General features: G+C 42.5%; 1 protein-coding gene across 8 annotated transcripts in view; it reads left to right on the top strand.

Annotated features, from left to right (window-relative positions):
* The window catches only part of pikfyve (phosphoinositide kinase, FYVE finger containing), a 206,985-nt gene that overhangs the window by 16,426 nt on the left and 176,850 nt on the right, over positions 1-13,709 (top strand). For all 8 annotated transcript variants that reach the window (XM_038788673.1, XM_038788682.1, XM_038788662.1 and 5 more), the window contains exons 2-3: positions 6,441-6,621; positions 9,564-9,758. In XM_038788673.1, coding sequence (XP_038644601.1) covers positions 6,450-6,621; positions 9,564-9,758 — 367 coding nt within the window. In that variant the 5' untranslated portion in view covers positions 6,441-6,449. The remainder of the gene's footprint in view (positions 1-6,440; positions 6,622-9,563; positions 9,759-13,709) is intronic.

The raw sequence follows: 13,709 nt of genomic DNA, 5'->3' as shown, positions 1-13,709 counted from the left end.
ATCAGGGCTTTTAGTTTGTGGTTTTTCGTTATAATGTCAGTCAGAAATGTGTTTTTGTTGCATTCACTTGTTAATTTTAGCTGACAGGTATGACTCAAGGTGACAAGGGACTGTCCTAAAGCTGTGAAGTATTATTCCATTGTTTAATTTAGTAATATCTTTTAAAAGTCAAATTTCAGTTTGAACACATAATCATTATCCTTGTTCCTACCAGTAAATGGTTCCAGTTCCTGTCCCCTCATTATTGGGGCAGCACGGTAGCATAGTGGTTAGCACAATTGCTTCACAGCTCCAGGGTCCGAGGTTCGATCCCCGGCTTGGGTCACTATCTGTGCGGAGTCTGAACGTTCTCCCTGCGTGTGCGTGGGTTTCCTTTGGGTGCTCCGGTCTCCTCCCACAGTCCAAAGATGTGCAGGTTAGGGGTTAGGTGGATTGGTCATGCTAAATTGCCCTTAGTGTCCAAAATTCTCTTAGTGTTGGGTGTCATTGCTGGGTTATGGGGATAGGGTGGAGGTGTGGGCTTGGGTAGGGTATCTTTTCAAGAGCTAGTGCAGACTCGATGGGCCGAATGGCCTCCTTCTGTACTGTAGATTCTATGATTAATGCTCATTGACTGCCTTCTGGAAACCTGTATATGGCATGGCAGCTGGTTCGTGATGCAGAGAGAGGCCAACAGCACGGGTTTATTTCCCATATATTTCTAAACCAAGGAGACAATTCCTGAATAGTTTGTTTTGGAAGATCGTGACTAATGCACTAACAATTTCCTCACCTACTGCTTTTAATACTGAGGTTGAAACTATTGGATCCTGGAGATATTTAATCTTATTAGTTTCTTGATCACATTTAAAAAAAACTTTAATTGTGATCCCTTTCCTTGAATGTTTTTAGTTTCCTTGTATCCCTGGTAGTTTATCCTTGTCCCCCTACAACTGTCTTTAAGAAGCCCACGTGTCTGTTGACAGATTTGTGAAAATGGGTAAGCTTTTACTACTTGGTTTGCGTCCTTCTGTTTTTATAGCTACCCAAGCCTGTGGGATCTTCATTGTTTTATTGTCTCCATATCAGTCATATTTGTTATTTGCTATCTTTCACCTTTCATGTTGATCAAGGTTGTTAGGTTGTTTAATTACAGATATATGTCTTGCCCTTCAGGGACATGTATAGGTGTTGTCTTCTACCAAATAGTTTTTGAACACCTCCTACTATTCACTAGTTTTATCTGGTAATAGTCTGCCTAACCTTTGTGGTAAATTTGTGTCTCATTCTTCCAAAGCTAACCTTGCTGAAATTTAAAACCGTCCTTGTTATTCTGCCTTCTCTCTCAACCCTGATATTGAATTCTATTATATTGTCGTCACTGGTAGTGAAATGTCCCCTTACAGTTAAATGTCCCCTTACTGTTTGGAGATTAACTAATTTAGGTTCAATTTTCGTTACTAAATCTAAGATGGCTTGCTAGAACCATTGTGGAATACTATCCCAAAGGCTGTCAAAACATTCACTGTCCTTGGTTCCCAAGCTGTTCTGCTCCCCCCTGTCTATAAGAAAATGAAAGTCTCCCATCATAACTATTCCATTCTTACAAAAAAAACTTCCCTGATCTCTGCATTTGTGTAGCCTGGTATCTAGAGGTCTGTATAACAACTCCCATTGGGTTGAGTACTCAAAATTTATTTAAAAAAAAAAGAAAACATGATGGTGATGGTGCGCTTTCGGCTTCAACTGCTGCAGCCCATGTGGTCTAGGTGCACCCATTGTACTGTTAGGGAGGGAGGCTCCAGGATTTTGACCCAGCACTAGTGAAGGAATAATGATATAGATCCATGTCAGGATGATATGTGACTTGGAGGGTGACCTGCAGGTGATGGCATTCCCATGCACCTGCTGTTCTTGGTTCCTCTAGGTCAGGGGTGGGCAAACTTTTCCGTGCAAGGGCCACATTCAGAAATTCACAATTTTAAAGGGCCGCATAGTATATTAAGTAAAATAATTAATATTTAAAATAGCCAAAATAAAAGGTTTTTAAAGAAAAAAAAAGCAATTAATTTTTATTAATTAATATTTTAAAGTAGAAACTTTACATGAAACACATTTATTTGAAAAACAAAGTAACTCAGTTTAAAGAAAAAAAAGCAATTAATTTTTATTAATTAATATTTTAAAGTAGAAACTTCACATGAAACACATGTTGTGCCGAGCAATGATCACCCTACTCAAGTCAACGTATCCACCCTATACCAGTAACCCAACAGCCCCCTCCATAATTTTTTTTTTTTTATGACTTGATCTTGGTGGGCCGCATAAAGACCTTTGGCGGGCCGCATGCGGCCCACGGGCCGTAGTTTGCCCACCCCTGTTCTAGGTATTCGAGGTCATGAATTTGGAAGCTGCCGTTGAAGGAGCCTTGGTAGGTTGCTGCAGTGCATCCTGTATATGGTATGCACAGTTGACACTCTTGTTGTTCGTGGAAGGAATTAATATTTAGATTGATGGATGGGATGCAGATCAAGCGGGTTGTTGTGGCCTCAGTAGTGTTAAGCTTCGTGAGTGCATTTGGAGCTACACTAACGCAGGCAAGTGGAAAATATTCCATTACGCTCATGTCTTGTATTTTTTTAGACAGTGAACAGGCTTTGGAAACTGAGAGGTGAGATACTCAGCACAGAATTCCCAGACTCTGACATGCCCTTGCAGCACTGTATTAATGTAGCAGGCAAAGTTAAATTTCTGGTAACTGGTGAATCCGCCTTGGCCCAGGGTTTCGATAGTGGAGAGTTCATTGAAGGTCAAGCCATTGAATATTTTATAAGAGATTATTGGATACCTTCTTGATGGAGGTGGTTATTGCCTGTCCCTTGTCGGACGCGAATGTTACTTGCTACTTATTAGTCCAAGTCTGAAGGTTGTCCAGGTTGCTGCAAGTGGGTACAGACAGCTTCAGCACCTGAGGACTTGTGAAGGTACTGCAGACTCTGCAATCAGCGAACATCCCCACTTCTGACTTTATGATGGAAGGAAGGTCATAGAAGACATTTGGGCCTAGGACACTACCCTGAGGAATTCTTGCAATGATATTCTGGGGTTGAGATGATTGGCCTCAAACAACCAAGGCCATCTTCCTTTGTGCTTGGTACAACTCCTATCAGCAGAGAATTTGCCACTGATTGCCACCAGCGTTAATTTTGCTGAGGTCAAGGGCAATCGTGCTCACCTCACTTATGGAATTCAACTCTTTTGCTCATGTTTGGCCAGGCTGCAATGAGGTCTGGAGCGCAGTGGCCCTAGTGGAACCCAAACTGAGCATCTGTGAGAAGTTATTGCTGAGTATGTGTCGCCTGATAACACTGACAATGACACTTTCATTATTTTGACAATGGAGCACAGACTGAGGGGCGGTATTTATCTAGGTTGTATTTGTCCTGCTTTTTGTGGACGGGACATACCTGAGAAAATTTTCGAATTGATGTCAGTGTTAGAACTGTATTGGAGCAAAGTGGCTATCAGCATAGCTAGTCCTGGAGCACAAGTCTTCAGAGCTATTGTCGGGCTGTTTTCAGGGCCCATAGCCTTAGTTGTTTTTAATACTTTTTGCCCTTTCTTGATATCACGTCGAGTGAGTCACATTGTCTGACCATTGACATCTGTGGTGGTACTAACCCCAGGAGGAGGCTAAGGTGAATCATCCACTCAGTACCTCTGGCTTAAGATGGTTAAAATGCTTCAGCCTCATCTTCTGCACTGATGTGTTGGTTACCTTCATCATTGAAGCTGAGATTTTTGGAGTCTCCTCTTTTACAACTAGATGTGGCAGAGCTTTGATCTGATCCAGTGGTTTTGGGATCACTGGGTGCCGTCTGCAGCTTGGTGCTTCTACCATTCAACATTAGTCCTATGCTGTAGTTTCACCAAGTTGGTACGTGCTTGATACATTCCTCATTGAACTAGGGTTGGCCCCTGGCTTGATAGTGATGGTAGAATGGGGGATATGTCCGACCATGAGGTTACACATTGTGGATATTATTTAAATATTTTTTATTAATTTACCGGGTTTTGGGAGGGGGGGGGGGGGGGGGGGGGGGAGTTTCAGGATTTTGACTCAGTGACAATGAAGGAAATTTTTTTTAAAAATAGAATTTACAGTTCAGAAGGAGGCCATTCGGCCCATCGAGTCCGCACCGGCTCTTGCAAAGAGCACCCTACCCAAGATCAAGGCAATATATTTCCATGTCAGGGTGCTGAGTGACTTGGTGGGGGGGAGGAGGGAGTGCACCTCCAGGTGGTGGTGTTCCCAGGTATCTAGGTATCTGCTGCTCTTGTCCTTCTAGATGGTTGTGGGCGTGGGTTTGGAAGGTGCTGTCTGAGGAACCTTGGTGAGTTACTGCAGTGTATCTCGTAGATGGTACACATGGTTGTCACTGTTCGTCGCTGGTGAAGGGTTTGAACGTTTATGGAAGGGGGAGCAATCAAGTGGGCTGCTTTATCCTGATGGTGTCTAGCTTCTTGAATGTTGTTGGAGCTGCACTCATCCGGGCAAGTGGAGAGTATTTCATTACACCCTTGACTTGTGCCTTGTAGATGGTGGACAGGCTTTTGAGGGGCAGGAGGTGAGTTACGTGTCATAGAATTCTTAGCTTTTGGTCTGCCCTGGTATACAAAACATGGTGGAGGGTGTTCTCTGAGCTTTGGTAGATTCAATGCTTTGGTCGGAGAAGTAGGTTTGAAGTTGGGGTAGGAAGGATGGGGAGGAAATTCCATAGAGGGGGCATATAGACTAGAGGTTCCCAACCAGTCTGCCGCATGGTAAATAACATTCAAAATGATGAAACATTAATGTAAATAAACTAAATCTAATCTTCGTTTTCAGCTGTGTGGTGGCATCCCTAAGTCCCGATGAACCTTGCGCCTCCCATGCTTGCGCCGGCTGGGAATGGGCCGCACATGCTTGGTTCAGATTTTTTTACATTGGTTAGGCGCATGTGCAAGTGTAGCCGTTTCCTGGTTGGCGCATGCACAGGAGATCCCAGGCTCATTGGGAATTGGAGACGCCATTCATAGAGTTGAAGGCAAAGTTCCCTTGTGCCTGCACAGAAAAGCAAAAACACAAAAAGGGATCTTGATTTATCATCTCATCTGAAAGTTTAAACATCCAACAGTGCTGCACTCTCTCATTGGACTAGATCAGTGGTTCTCAACTGGGGTCCACATGGACCCTGGGGGTCCATGTAACATTACTGGGGGTCCACACAAAAAAAATACCGAATTGGGGGTCCACGGTGATATTTTAGTGGTCCATAGAGCAATTCTACTTCAGAACAATTGTTATTACTGAGAATAAAATTTTTACAGTAATCTACGCCATATTAAAATACTAAAAGTAGAAATATTCATGTAGCTATGAATTTTTTATGGCAATCAAGTAGAAGAAAAAAACTTTACATTTGACAGTGTCGTAAATTTAAAGTTACCTAGAACAAACGGAGGTGAAAATCACCCATCTTTTCTCAGGTAGCAGGCAGCGACCTTAGATGTTTGTTTTCATGATGAATATTCACCTTTCTCTCTCTCTCTCTCTCTCTCTCTCTCGCACTGACAAAGGTCAAAGAGAGATTATAATCTATCTAATTTACCTTGAGGGCTGAAGGGGCTCAGAACCAAAAAGGTGCATTTGCTGTGGCCCTAATTGTCCCACTAATCTCCCTTGGGATTCATAAACTTATGGGTAAAGAGAATATGCCTTGCTTTGCCTGGAACGCAGTTTTCATATGTTTAATAAAGTTCATAGTTCGATTCAAACTATTTTTCTTTCAGATTTTTCATCCTAACTCAAGTTATGAATAACAGTTATTTACAGGAGACCCTCATTGAATTACAAAGTGATGAAATATTGCACGCAAAATTCAAAGATGGGAAGCATAATATATGGAAAACAAATGACACTGCTAAAAAGTACCCACTACTCTGGGATAAAGCACAGCTCTACGTTATAGCTTTTCCATAATCTTACCTTGTTGAATCAGGATTTAGTCGTGTTTTTCACTTATTATCAAAAGCTCGTAATAGACTCGACATTGTGAAAAAGGGTGATCTTCGACTATCATTGACCTCGATGGAGCCGAATATAAAAAAAACTCGCTGAGCAGCATCAACCACAGGGATCTCATTGAATAATTCTGCATTTTTTTCCTAATTACTCACTATGGGGGTCCACAAAAAAAATTAAGAGGAAAAGGGGTCCATGGGTTAAAAAAGGTTGAGAACCACTGGTCTAGATTGTCAACCTAGATTTTGGGCCTAACTTTCTGGCATGGGAGTTGAATTTATGACTTTCCGAGTCAGAGGTGAGTATACCACCAACTAAACCATGGTTGGCATGGCAGCTGAAAATTTTTTCCATTTCTAATTTTAATTTTTGATGGAGTTTAATCTTTTTATTCTAGGTATTTGGGATGGCAGCAGAGGAAAATGTCACATCGGCTCTGGACGTTGGAAATGAACAGTCTCGCTCTCCTGCAAGCCCATCTCATCTCACTCATTTCAAGCCACTGACTCCAGATCAAGATGAACCTCCCTTCAGATCAGCCTATAGTTCCTTTGTCAGCCTTTTTCGTTTTAACAAAGGTGAGAAGCATGCATTTGTTCTGATAAGCATGCTCCAGTGCAAGCAGAAGTCTGATTATTTTAAAAAAATAATTGAAAGTGACCAATTCATATTTTTTTTTGCAATGAAGGGGAAATTTAGTGTGGCCAATCCACCTACCCTGCGCATCTTTGGGATGTGGGGGTTGAGACACACGCAGACATGGGGAGTGTGCAAACTCCACACGAACAGTGACCCGGTGCCGGGATCGAACCTGGGCCCTTGGCACCATGCTGATGATAATAATAATAACCTTTTATTGTCACAAGTATGAAGTTACTGTGAAAAGTCCCTGGCAGCAGTGCTAACCACTGCACCAACGTGCCACCCCTCAGGAGCCTGATTATATGATGACGTACTGAAAAAAATTGTATCCCAAGCCATGAGATTGATTATTTTTTTAAAATTAAAAACAAAACACTTGCACATTCTTTTGCTGTGGTGTAACACAAGCTGCACACAATTAATATTTTAAAAAATTTTAAAGTACCCAATTCATTTTTTCCAATTAAGGCTCAATTTAGCGTGGCCAATCCACCTACCCTGCACATCTTTGGGTTATGGGGGCGAAACCCACGCAAACATGGGGAGAATGTGCAATCTCCACACGGACAATGACCCAGAGCCGGGATCGAACCTGGGACCTCAGCACCGTGTGGCAGCAGTGCTAAACACTGCGCCATCGTGCTGCCCTTGAGATCGATTCTAAACTTCTACCATTAATCACACTAAAGTTTTTTTCCCCCTCTTCAAATGATTAATGTGACTCCAGTATGGTATAGTGACTTTTATTATGTTTTGCACAAGGGTTAGCACCTTTATGTACCTTAGTAGTATTTGCAATACTGGTCAGGAATTATGTCATCCTGGATAGAGTTTGTTCCCACTTCACTTGATAGGAGTTTTGAAGGAAGCCTGCACTCCACCTGAGATTTGTCCCAGCGCTAACTGGGGTTTCCTGTGTTTGTCAGCCCTTGGCTGTACCCTGCCTGGGGTTTTCCCTGTTCAAATCCAGATCCACGTCTCCTGTGCCACTACTGCCTGATTCTCTTCCAGAGTCACCCTTCCCCTTGTCCTGGCAGGTTTACAGTCTAATCCTGTGACTGGTCCCTCTGGTATAAGATTTAATATTGTGACATGACTTTCCGAAGGATGGGGTGGTCAATGAGCTGTTGAGTATCTTCCAGTCAAAGGAAGAAGAGTCAACTTTGCCCTTATCTCTACCTTTCAGTGGAAGGTGTGGGCAAGGGGTGATTGAGTGAGTGGTCAACCAGTGAGGTAAATTATCTGAATGACTAATCATCAGCCTGTGACAGCGGGAAGGAACTGTTTCTTGTCTTATCTCACCACACTTATTTCAAGGCTCAAATCGGCAGGCTTGCTATCTTATGTTCTGGTATTGCCTCAGGCTGAGAATTCTGAGGTGTATTTATTTTTAATTCATTTTTTCAGGATGTGGGCATTGCAGGCTAGGCCAGCATTTGTTGCCCATCCCTAGTTACCCTTGAGAAGTTGCTGGTGAGCTGCTGCCTTGAACCATTGCAATCCATGTGATGTAGCTACATCCACAGTGCTGTTAGGGAGGGAGTTCCAGGATTTTGACCCAGCAACAGTGAAGGAGAGGCGTTCTATTTCTAAGTCGGGATGGTGAGTGACTTGGAAGGGAACTTAGGTGTCTGCGTTATCCAGGAGATACAATGCTTTATTTTGTGGCAAATTGAAATGAAATGAAAAATGAAAATCGCTTATTGTCACGAGTAGGCTTCAATGAAGTTGCTGTGAAAAGCCCCTAGTCGCCACATTCAGGCGCCTGTTCGGGGCGGCTGGTACGGGAATTGAACCGTGCTGCTGGCCTGCCTTGGTCTGCTTTAAAAGCCAGCGATTTAGTCCAGTGTGCTAAACCAGGCCCCATTGACAATTTGTTAGCATAGCTGTAGTTACTGTTATGCTAGTGTCACATTTTACTCATTGGATTAAGGGAAAAATGCCTCTTCCACCAAACTGTTTTGTAAACTTGACTTTTTTTAGGTTATAAGGTGCATAACACTCGTACAGGTTAATTTCTATTTACTGGTTTGATACAAAAAGGTGATCCAAAAAGATTAAAGATGAGTCAGATATTCAAAAATACTTGCGTTACAATGAGTCCATATGAGTTTGCAACAATAACTCCAATCTGTTTATAGTCATCAGATATATGGTTGGTTAGTATAAACACTTGCCCAAAATGCATATTGAGTAGAGATTCAACATGTGGTGGAATAGTCTTTCAATAAAGTTTATTGATTTTCTTTCTCCTCCAGTCTCTCGCATACCTATCTCCACCTTGTCCCTTAGTGAAAGTTAGGTATGCAGTACTTAGTGAATTTGAGGTGCCAAGAGTAAGAAGGGCCATTATTAGCATGTGTTATTTTCTACATCCTTTGGTAATTGAACCAGGAACAGTGTTGTCGATACTGCAACCGACTGTCCAATCCTGATTTTGGAGAATACTGTCCTAAGTGCGTGTGGCAAGAATAAAGTGGTGAAAAAAGCAATTGGGCATGCATACTACAAAGAATACATTGGGGATGCTTTTATATAAAGGCGTATATTGGTTATAAACTCAGAATTGGGCAACCTGGCGGCGCAGTGGTTAGCACTGCTGCCTCATGGCGCCGAGGGTCCCAGGTTTGATCCCGGCTCTGAGTCACTGTCTGTGAGGAGTTTGCACATTATCCCCGTGTTTGCGTGGTTTTCGCCCCCGCAACCCAAAAATGTGCAGGGTAGATGGATTGGCCACACTAAAATTGCCCCTTAATTGGAAAAAAATGAATTTATAAACAAAAAATAAAATCAGAATTGTTGTTTTGGATGCACTTTGGAAAATTCTGTAAAATAGAATTCTTTTGTTTCCTTGCATCTTCCCGGAACCCAATACTAGATGATGGGAGACCTCATTCGTCATACAGACCAGAATTGCCCCAAAGTGAACCACAGGGTACAGAAGCAAATTGGTCCAACCACCAAGTTGCTGATCGCGCATATTTAAGATCATCGCCAACCTACAAAAAGCAACGGACAGGGGAGAAACCACGAAGAGCATCTAGTGCATCAATAGTCAAATCGCAAGGTCCAGGTAAAAATAAACTTAATGAAGTAATTTCATTATTTCAACAAATGCTGTAAATTGCATACAGGCTAACAGTGTGATAAGTATTGATTACTGCCAAACGGCCTCTGGCATTGATAAGTAACTTTGCAAGTTGAATCTCAGTCTTTCAGATTTTAATTGCTGAAGGTTTTGAAAAATTTAAATTAAATATTATTGTTAACTTTTGCGTCCTTAGTTATCTTTCTCAATCCTGTCTTTCTTTCCCCCTCTACTTTATTTTCTGTGCATAATTTTGTATTGAATTAAGCATTTGAACTTACACTTCCTGGCTTAGATGATGTGCCGCAATAAGAATTCTTCAATCTGACTGGTTAAGGTGATATGCCATTGCTTGCCCTGTTCTCACAGGTCCCAGATTTCAGTTGAGAGCGCTGTGCTATTTTTCATTTTTAATAACCAGAACTCCCCGTGAAAAACCACTAATCTGTGGGTAAGTGTAATGAACACAAGTGTAATAAATCGCAAGCGATATTTCTTCACCACACACACTACAAAATCAAGATGACTGTTTTGTATTTATCTGCAAGTGCTGAAGAAGGGTGCACATATTACTAATGTAACTTTCAGATTTGACGTTTGTTGACGAGGCAAATTTCTTATCTCAAATTCTTACTGCCAGATGGGTGGTAACCGTGTTATTTGATTAAAATAGCTTTTTTGTGATGCATCATGCTGTTCTGCATTTTATTACTGCGGAGAGTATGTGCTTAAAATTGCAACTATGTTCTTGCAACAAAGTCCCTTTGTCATGTATAGGAATGCAAATAGCAATGGTTAGAGCTCATGTTCACTGAATTGATATGAATCCAGCAACATGAGTGGAATAAATCAACCTCTTCCTTTTGACTATTAAAAAGCCTTCTTAGTGTTAGTTACAATAGAATCAGATACTTTAAAGAATGCAGTTAGTTTATTGCTGCAATAATTATATTCTTAAATAATTTATATAATTTAAGCAATAGAGATAGATAGAGAAATACAGCACAGAACAGGCCCTTCGGCCCACGATGTTGCGCCGAACTTTTGTCCCAGGTTAATCATAGAATTTTGGACAATTTTTCATGGCCAATCCACCCAACCTGCACATCTTTGGACTGTGCGAGGAAACCAGAGTACCCGGAGGAAACCCACGCAGTCACGGGGAGGATGTGCAGACTCCACACAGACAGCGACCCAAGTCGAAATCGAACCTGGGACCCTGGAGATGTGAAGCAATTGTGCTATCCACAATGCTACCGTGCTGCCCTTAAGAAGTTAACCTACACTCCATTATTCTACCCTAATCCATGTACCTAGCCAATAGCCGCTTGAAGGTCCCTAACTTTTCCGACTCAACTACTTCCACAGGCAGTGCATTCCATGCCCCCACTACTCTCTGGGTAAAGAACCTACCTCTGACATCCCCTCTATATCTTACACCATTTATCTTAAATTTATGTCCCCTTGTAATGGTGTGTTCCACCCGGGGAAAAAGTCTCTGACTGTCTACTCTATCTATTCCCCTAATCATCTTATAAACCTCTATCAAGTCGCCCCTCATCCTTCTCCGTTCTAATGAGAAAAGGCCTAGCACCCTCAACCTTTCCTCGTATGACCTACTCTCCATTCCAGGCAACATCCTAGTAAATCTCCTTTGCACCTTTTCCAAAGCTTCCACATCCTTCCTACAATGAGGTGACCAGAACTGCACACAGTACTCCAAATGTGGCCTGACCAAGGTTTTGTACAGCTGCATCATCACCTCACGGCTCTTAAATTCAATCCCTCTGCTAATGAACGCTAGCACACCATAGGCCTTCTTCACAGCTCTATCCACTTGAGTGGTAACTTTCAAAGATCTATGAACATAGACCCCAAGATCTCTCTGCTCCTCCACATTGCCAAGAACCCTACCGTTAACCCTGTATTCCGCATTCATATTTGTCCTTCCAAAATGGACAACCTCACACTTGTCAGGGTTAAACTCCATCTGCCACTTCTCAGCCCAGCTCTGCATTCTATCTATGTCTCTTTGAAGCCGACAACAGCCCTCCTCACTATCCACAACTCCACCAATCTTCGTATCATCTGCAAATTTACTGACCCACCCTTCAACTCCCTCATCCAAGTCGTTAATGAAAATCACAAACAGCAGAGGACCCAGAACTGATCCCTGCGGTATGCCACTGATAACTGGGCTCCAGGCTGAATATTTGCCATCCACCACCACTCTCTGTCTTCTATCGGTTAGCCAGTTTGTTATCCAACTGGCCAAATTTCCCACTATCCCATGCCTCCTTACTTTCTGCATAAGCCTACCATGGGGAACCTTATCAAATGCCTTTCTAAAATCCATGTACACTATATCCACTGCTTTACCTTCATCCACATGCTGGGTCACCTCCTCAAAGAAGTCAATAAGACTTGTAAGGCAAGACCTACCCCTCACAAATCCGTGCTGACTATCCCTAATCAAGCAATGCCTTTCCAGATGCTCAGAAATCCTATCCCTCAGTACCCTTTCCATTACTTTGCCTACCACCGAAGTAAGACTAACTGGCCTGTAATTCCCAGGGTTATCCCTATTCCCTTTTTTGAACAGGGGCACGACATTCGCCACTCTCCAATCCTCTGGTACCACCCCTGTTGATAGCGAGGACGAAAAGATCATTGCCAACGGCTCTGCAATTTCATTTCTTGCTTCCCATAGAATCCTTGGATATATCCCGTTAGGCCCGGGGGACTTGTCTATCCTCAAGTTTTTCAAAACGCGCAACACATCTTCCTTCCTGACAAGTATCTCCTCAAGCTTATCAGTCTGCTTCACGCTGTCCTCTCCAACAATATGGCCCCTCTCGTTTGTAAATACTGAAGAAAAATACTTGTTCAAGACCTCTCCTATCTCTTCAGACTCAATACACAATCTCCCGCTACTGTCCTTAATCGGACCTACCCTCGCTCTAGTCATTCTCATATTTCTCACATATGTGTAAAAGGCCTTGGGGTTTTCCTTGATCCTACCCGCCAAAGATTTTTCATGCCCTCTCTTAGCTCTCCTAATCCCTTTCTTCAGTTCCCTCCTGGCTATCTTGTCTCCCTCCAGCGCCCTGTCTGAACCTTGTTTCTTCAGCCTTACATAAGTCTCCTTCTTTCTCTTAACAAGACATTCAACCTCTCTTGTCAACCATGGTTCCCTCACTCGACCATCTCTTCCCTGCCTGACAGGGACATACATATCAAAGACACGCAGTACCTGTTCCTTGAACAAGTTCCACATTTCACTTGTGTCCTTCCCTGACAGAAATAGTGGGACAGAAATTCGTAATTTACAATTTCAGGTGGGAATTCAAATATAAATTCTAGATTTTGGGGTGCTGGATAAGATTGTTTCATGAGAATTAATTCTAATAAATGATATTTATCAGGTCCCCATTGCATCTGTAATACAGATACACTAAAATGTTCTGTACTTTAATACTATAGACATTTGAAAATGTCCATATAGACATAGTAAATGTTTCTTATGTAAGCAAATCTTTTCTTAAAATTCATTTATGGGATGTGGGCATCGCTGTTTAGGCCAGTATTTATTGCCCATCCCTAGTTGCCCTTCAGAAGGTGGTGGTGACTTGCCTCCTTGAACCACGGCAGTCCCTGAGGCGTAAGTACACCTCAGGGAGGGAGTTCTAGGATTCTGATCCAGCAACAGTGAAGGAATGGCGATATATTTCTAAGTCGTGGTGTTGAGTGACTTGGAGTGGAACCTCCAGGTAGTGGGGTTCCCAGGGATCAGCTGCTTATGTCCTGTAGTGATTGTGGGTTTTGGAAGGTCCTGCCTAAGGAACCTTGGTGAGTTCCTGTAGTGCATCTTGTGGATGGTACACATGGTTGCCACTGTTTGTCGGTGGTGGAGGGTTTGAATGTTTGTGGAAGGGG

This window comes from Scyliorhinus canicula, chromosome 2, assembly GCF_902713615.1.
Source record: "Scyliorhinus canicula chromosome 2, sScyCan1.1, whole genome shotgun sequence".
Taxonomy (NCBI): Eukaryota; Metazoa; Chordata; class Chondrichthyes; order Carcharhiniformes; family Scyliorhinidae; genus Scyliorhinus; species Scyliorhinus canicula.
The sequence above is the reverse complement of the archived record's forward strand: the minus strand, read 5'-3'. Positions and strand labels throughout refer to the sequence as shown.